The sequence below is a fragment of the Octopus bimaculoides genome, chromosome 24 (genome assembly GCF_001194135.2).
Source record: "Octopus bimaculoides isolate UCB-OBI-ISO-001 chromosome 24, ASM119413v2, whole genome shotgun sequence".
Classification (NCBI taxonomy): Eukaryota; Metazoa; Mollusca; class Cephalopoda; order Octopoda; family Octopodidae; genus Octopus; species Octopus bimaculoides.
This window is the reverse complement of record NC_069004.1, coordinates 35,948,323-35,955,307: the sequence shown is the minus strand read 5'-3', so window position 1 is coordinate 35,955,307 and position 6,985 is coordinate 35,948,323. Positions and strand designations below refer to the sequence as shown.

Below are 6,985 nucleotides of genomic sequence, written 5' to 3'. Positions count from 1 at the left end.
AATATTTGTCACTCAAGTACAACCGTCATCCCCCCACCCTCATTCTTTTGCTGTGACTCCTCTCTTTCTGGTTTTTACAGGTGACTTAACATCGAATTGGTATTCATTTGGAAGTAACGGAGTCACAAACAACAACAGCAACAATAACAATGCCAACATCATCATCAACAACATCATCAGCAATAACATCCTCAGCAATAACAACATCCTCAACAACAACACCAACCACCACCTCAGTACCTTTCCAAATAACCACAGCACCCATACCAATGTTGGTAGCCAGAAATATAAACATGTGGCTATCCCCAAATGTCGAGACCGGAACGAATCTTACCTCACTCTTGCCCTAGAAGTGGCTCTCATTGGTAAGAATTGAACCTTGCTCACTGCATTTCACGACTTTTTATTGATTTGTTCATTCTATTGTTGTTTGTTTTTTTTTTTATTAACATATCTACATTTAGGTTTTGTTTTAAAGAATTGAATGTTTACATTTGACAGATATTTGTCCTCATTTTGTTTGTTAACACGTTTCAGCTGATATACCCTCCAGCCTTCATCAGGTGTCTTGGGGAAATTTCAAACCTGGGTTCTCATTCCTAAGATATTCTTCGATATTATTATTATTAAGGTCACTACCTGGAATCGAACTCAGAATCTTGGGGTTAGTAGCCTGTGCTCTTAACCACTATGCTATATGCCCGTGGGCAATTATGGAGTGAATTTTAGGGCTTCTCATCACAGAGTTTGATTGCTTTGATATTCAACCACTCTCACTGGGCCAGACATTAAATGATTGTATCCTCATAGATGAAAGTTTCAAATCTCTGTTTTGTCTTTGTTTTATAGGTCTTGGCCATCAGCAATTGATGCCTACTGGTCTGTATGCACAGGAAAAAGCTTGCAAACAAGAGGATAAACTGATAGCAAAGCTCCAAGAGATTGAACTCGACACAACTCTAGTTGCCATCCTTAGAAAACAGGCTGTTCTTCTTCTGGAAGGTGAGTGGCTTGTGTGCTTTCTAAAATCAAACAGTTGAGGCTGAGCTTTTGTGTCCACATGTGAAAAGGCTGGTATGCATGGGCGACTGCTGGTCTTCCATAAACAACCTTGCCCGGACTTGTGCCTGGGAGGGTAACTTTCTAGGTGCAATCCCATGGTCAGTCATGACTGAAAGGGGTCTCAGTATATGTACATGTATATATATATATATATATATATATATATATATATATATATATATATATATATATATATATATATATATAGATGTATATATATATTCTTCAGCCCATTTTGTACTATGTCTTCTTCATTCAGGTCCCATGTCTTGCTTACTGTGTGGGGAAAGACCTTTGTTGCCAATGGCAGTTGCAGCTTGCTGAACCTTTTTCCAACCCATTCTTACTCTGGTTGCATGTGTGTGTGTAAAAAAAAACCTTGCAAAGTAATATGCCTGTTTTATTTTCTTCTTAGGTGGCCCAACAAGTGGGCTAGGTTTAGGGGTACACACAGAGAGTTACCCCATGCATACGTTTGCCCAGTACCTCTTCCTGAACCTCATCAACTATGACCATGCCCTTGCATTCAGGGTGGGACTACGTGCCATGAGGTAAGTGCTATAGTCATTGTTTTTACCTGTGAATTAACAAGTGTACACACATGCACACTTACACAAATATATTAATGTAGTTGCAGATATGTGCATCTGCAAATTTGCATGCAGACATACACATCCACTTGGATATACACATTTACATTTATCACTTCTTGTTATTGGCAGATTGCCCATTCTGGAGCATGAAGATGAAGACCTTGATGTAGTTAATAATATGGCCCCTGTTGTGTTACATCGTATCCCACGATGGTTTGTCCTTGGTCATATTGAAGCTCAACAATGCCAACTCGCCTCAACACTCTTGGCCCACGCTAAAAGTAAGATTGTTTCTCTTTCATTTCTAACTCATAGACGACGTGCTTCAGCCTCTGGCCACAAACTTGTTCCCTTTCTGTATCACGACCACAATGGCCTCTGTATCTTGGGGTTGGTTCCTCTCAAGCCATTTCCTCTGTAGTCCCTCTTCTTATCCCCCACTATTCTTAGTAAGATATGAGTTCTATAGAGCTTTTCTGGAGAAGAACTATGTCTTTCTTACAGGTGAAGAATTACAAGTTTAAAATGACAGTTAATGGTCTTAGTTTATTGTTTCCATCTCATTAGTCTCACAACACCTGTCAAGGCCACAGGTATTGCTTCTTCCTCCAGACCAAGAAAATAAAGAAAAATGCCATTAAAAAAATCTGGGAACTCTATTAAAGTAACCTTCTCATAACAGTGTATTGTTCCATCCATCTTTCTAATGAATAACAACTATGCTTGTACTCTTTCAGGTGACCACCGGCAATTGCGGACAGTGCTTGAATCAGCTGAGATGCATATTCACAGTTCATCCCAGTTGTTCAAGCTTGCTCAAGAGGCTTTCAAAATAGCAACCCCTGTTGACAGCCACAAACATGTACATGTCTTAAATGCTGCATTTGAACTCGGTTTACAGGTGAGTTGCTCATTGGGCACTAACCATTTTGTCGGTCTCTCTCTCACTCTCGTTCCCTCTAAGTCCTTTATCATTGCCCCGCCCTTTACATTGTTCCATTTCCTCCACCAGGTGATGAGGATGACTCTGACAACACTAAACTGGCGTCGGAGGGAGATGGTACGTTGGTTAGTGACGTGTGCTACAGAAGTTGGTGTTGCAGCCCTCACCAGCATTATGCAGAACTGGTTTCAGCTCTTTGCACCGATGGAGGCCACAGGTAAAACTGATAGCTTTTTGCCATGTATGTATGTGTGTAGTGAAGACAAAGGTGGAAAGAGTGGTGTGTTAGAGACAGTGGGAGGGAGTGATGTGCATCATTCTCTCCTTTCTTTTATTATGCAGAGAATATTCAAATTATATTTGAAAATAATTTTGTTTTTATATTTATTGAAATTTGAATTTATGATACAATTATTTTTTTATTTTTTTCTGATTCAATATTTAGCGACTGTTGCTACAACAATTATGTCTCCAGCTACTGTGATTCAACTTAACCTCACTTACCAGCAACAAGAAGATCTTGCCAAATGTGCCCGCAACTTGGCTTTGCAGTGTGCCAACAAAGATCCACCAAGCTGTGCTCTCTGTGCCCTAACCCTCTGTGAAAAGGACCCCATTGCATTCGAGACGGCCTACCAGATTGTGATAGAGGCTGCAACCCATGTGATGAACTCGACGCAGCTGTTCACCATAGCTCGTTACATGGACCACCGCGGCTACCCACATCGTGCCTACAAACTAGCTCTTCTTGCCATGAAAAACATTCACCTGGCCTACAACCAGGACACTCATCCGGCCATCAATGACATTCACTGGGCATGCGCTCTCAGCCACTCACTTGGCAAATCAGAATTGACCAACATGATTCCACTGCTTGTCAAGAACGTACAGTGTGCAATTGTCCTGTCTGACATCCTGCGCCGATGCACACTAACTGCACCAGGTGTTGCAAGCACAGAAGGCAAACGCCGGTCAATGAAGTTGCTTTCCTATGACAAGGCACCGCTCCGCCAGTTGATGGAGGCTGCCATATGCGCATACATCAACACCACCCACTCCAAGCTAACGCACATCAGTCCACGCCACTATGGGGACTTTATAGATTTCCTCGGCAAAGCTCGTGAGACCTTCTCACTCGCCCACGACGGTCACATACAGTTCAACCAGCTCATTGAGAACATGAAGCTTGCCTATAAAGGCAAGAAAAAACTAATGTCCCTTATTAAAGAGAGGTTTGGCTTATGACATATTGCCGCAAGTTGAACCTCTTGTTAACAAATTCAAACATGATAATAATGAATGGTTATTAATTAGGGTTAGTTTATGATGATGAATGACTGTGGCTAAAAGCTCATAGAAGAAAAAGACCCCAAAAAATCAGGTTAAGAGACCAACAAATTAAAACTAGTTGCAATAATTGGATGGTGGGAGGAAAAGAATAGATCAATGCCCTTATACGTGCATGCAGGCATACAAGCTCACACACAACCATTAAGATGAAAATCCTAGATAAATAATTTTATCTAAGCATATTATACACTTTTATTACAGTTGTTAAGATGGCTGCTAAAAAAAAAAGGGAGGGGGGGAGATGGTGGGGAAGAAAGAATAATGCTACCATCACCACCACCACCACCACTTCTACAGTCTCTTCATCACACACCAAAACTTCTTTAACCTTAACCCCACCACCACTTATCCAACATTATCTCTACCTACCACCATTTCCTTACTCTGACCCTTTTTATCACTCCCCCCAACTGATACTCAACTTAAAAATATCTTTAGAAGTATTTTCATTTCTCTTTATTTTGTTCCGTTGTTTACTAATTAATAAAAAGTAATTCCTGCTTAATTTTCCCAATCTTCTGTGCATAATTAGAGTAAGTGGGTAGGGGTTGGAAATACTTTCCAAGTTCTCAGGAGCAGAAAGCTGCCCAATTTTCAAAATGTTAAATCTTACCCTCATACCTGCATTCTGCAGTGATTGAGAAGGTAAAGGACTACCTAAGCAGCTACTGATCCCAGCTAACTACTTGTTGAGATCCTTTCCCACTGAACCTGAGATCTTTTGTTAAAGCTTCTTGCATTTTCTTGCCAATTTGAAGTCAACTCGGACGAATTGTACAATCTTTGTATTCTGTGACTCTCTTTCCCCACTTTCTCTTTCTTAGGAAATTCGTGAACTCTATTTCATCCCTAGTCAAAGTGGAATGTGGAGGAGGGGCAATTCTAGCAAAATTAGTTTTGTTTCTTATACCCGAAAGAAAATAAGGAATAAAAATAAAAATACACTAAGTGTTCAGTATAGAATTACGTTACAAGTGCATGGTGTGTAATAGGCAGAAGTGTGCTCAGTATATACATCTTATTACTGCAGGGGTTTAGCAGAATTATTCTAGTATCAGACCAAATGCCTTGCAGTTATTTCTTCTGACTTTTTGTGTTCAAGCCCTGCCAAGGTTAGTTTAGCCTTTCATCCTTTCAGGGTCAATAAAGAACCATCCAAGTACTGGGGTCGATGTGGTTGACTTATCTACTTCCCACACATTTCAAGTCTTGTGCCTATATTAGAAACATTATTGGACCGTTACATTCTGAGTTCAAATCCAGTCGAGACTGACTTTGCCTTTTGTCTTTCCAGGGTCGATAGAATAAGTACTAGTCAAATACCTGAGGTCAGTTTAAACCCCGCCCCCAAATTTGTGTCCTTAATGCCCATGTTAGAAATGAAGGGCAATGGATTGGCAGAATCATCCGAAACTACTTTGCAGCCTCTGTTCCTGCTATTTATGAGTTCAGATTCCACCAGGGTCAACTTTTGTCTTTCATCCTTCTGCAATTGATAAAAACCAACTAACCTCTCTGTAGCCTCTTAACTATCTTAAATATATTACTATTATTCCTGCCTTGAAAAATTATCCTACCTCAGTGGAATTTTTTGTCCCGTGGAATACAGAAAAAAAAAAACCCATTTAAGATTCTTTCTATAGTGGGGTGGTGTTGGAGATTGAGGTGTTTTCAGAGCCCAATTTGAATGGATGGAGTAGATATATATTTTAAAAGCTACAAAAAGCCATGTCTGTTTCAGGATCAGATACACATACTGCACCTACACTACACACTCAGTCGTTTTTGTGTAACTGTACATTATACACAGCCACATATATAATCCTTTAGCCCCCACACACACACACTCTTCCCATCAATAACAGACCATCTTAATTCATCTGTAACCCCCATTCCATTTTTGCGGGTGTCTAACAATTTGTTGGTTGCTAGGTTCACAAGGGGAATCTTAATGTCATCTCAGATTAAAATAGAAAATGGAAAAACAAAACTTTTAATTTAAATAGAGAATATAAAGAGATAGTAATTTACAGCTGGCTTTTAAGAACAGCCAAGCACACAGGGATCATTGACACTCTCTAAAGATTGCATAAGTCATTGGAGAGAGAGAGAGAGAAGTCCTCTTATTGTGGTTGTTTGTCTCTCTCTCTCTCACATTTAATAGGAACACACACACACATTACTTTGTGCTCTTTGGCTGTGGTCAGTGGTGCCACAAGGTGGTGTGTTAAAAAGGGGCAGGGAGACTAGAAAGTTGGAAGTCAAAAGGGTTTAGAGAATAGGTGGTGGTCGGGAGTGGTGGTTGTCACTCCTCTGCTCCATCATCACTTTTTCATGGTGAAAGCGTAATTTTTATCTTTTACTTTGCATGTGAGAGATTAATTCTATGTAAATGATGTTAATAAGAAGAAAAAGAAAGTAAATATAACAAACGGAACAACTGCAGGGATCAGAACAGACACAGACAGACTGACATAACAGCTAAAAACAGTATTTTGAAGTTTTTTTTTTTTTTCTACTAATTTATAATATTGAAAAAATAAAATATTAAATATTTATATATATATATCTATATATATATAAATATATCCTAAAAATAAAAAAAAAAAGCCCGTGGAAAAAAGGTGACAATTTTACCCTGAAATGCAGAAAATGACATTTAAAAACAAAAATGGGGGAGTATAAGGGTTGGGGAGGGTGTGGGCTGAAAAGTGAATGAAAAAAAAATAAAATCTAAATATTTGACGAAAAAAAAACACCTTAAATTTTTTATTAAAGTAAAAACTTAAACAAAATCTTTTTCAATGTGTTTTTTTTTTGCCCTCTTCTGCTTTGGTTCATTTAACTGCAGGTCAACCCTGACCAAACACCAACTACGATTGGTGTGTTTACAGCACAGTAACTATAACCAACCATTTTGTAGATGCAGCATTTCTGAAATTCAATGTGAATATCTTTAAGGTAGAGGATGACAGCCAACAGAGTTTCACTGGTATTTCCAGCAAGTTCAGTGACTCAAGTAAACAGGCTTTTTCAT

The 6,985-nt window shown here is 39.2% G+C and overlaps 1 protein-coding gene across 1 annotated transcript in view; it reads left to right on the top strand.

The window, feature by feature from the left end:
* The window catches only part of LOC106875000 (zinc finger SWIM domain-containing protein 5), a 39,408-nt gene extending 34,520 nt beyond the window's left edge, over positions 1-4,888 (top strand). Inside the window, exons 11-17 of the mRNA XM_014922941.2 lie at positions 81-365; positions 850-1,002; positions 1,478-1,613; positions 1,785-1,936; positions 2,393-2,556; positions 2,668-2,815; positions 3,044-4,888. Of these exons, the coding sequence (XP_014778427.1) occupies positions 81-365; positions 850-1,002; positions 1,478-1,613; positions 1,785-1,936; positions 2,393-2,556; positions 2,668-2,815; positions 3,044-3,843 (1,838 nt within the window). The 3' untranslated portion in view covers positions 3,844-4,888. The remainder of the gene's footprint in view (positions 1-80; positions 366-849; positions 1,003-1,477; positions 1,614-1,784; positions 1,937-2,392; positions 2,557-2,667; positions 2,816-3,043) is intronic.
* The last annotated feature ends 2,097 nt before the right edge of the window (positions 4,889-6,985 follow it).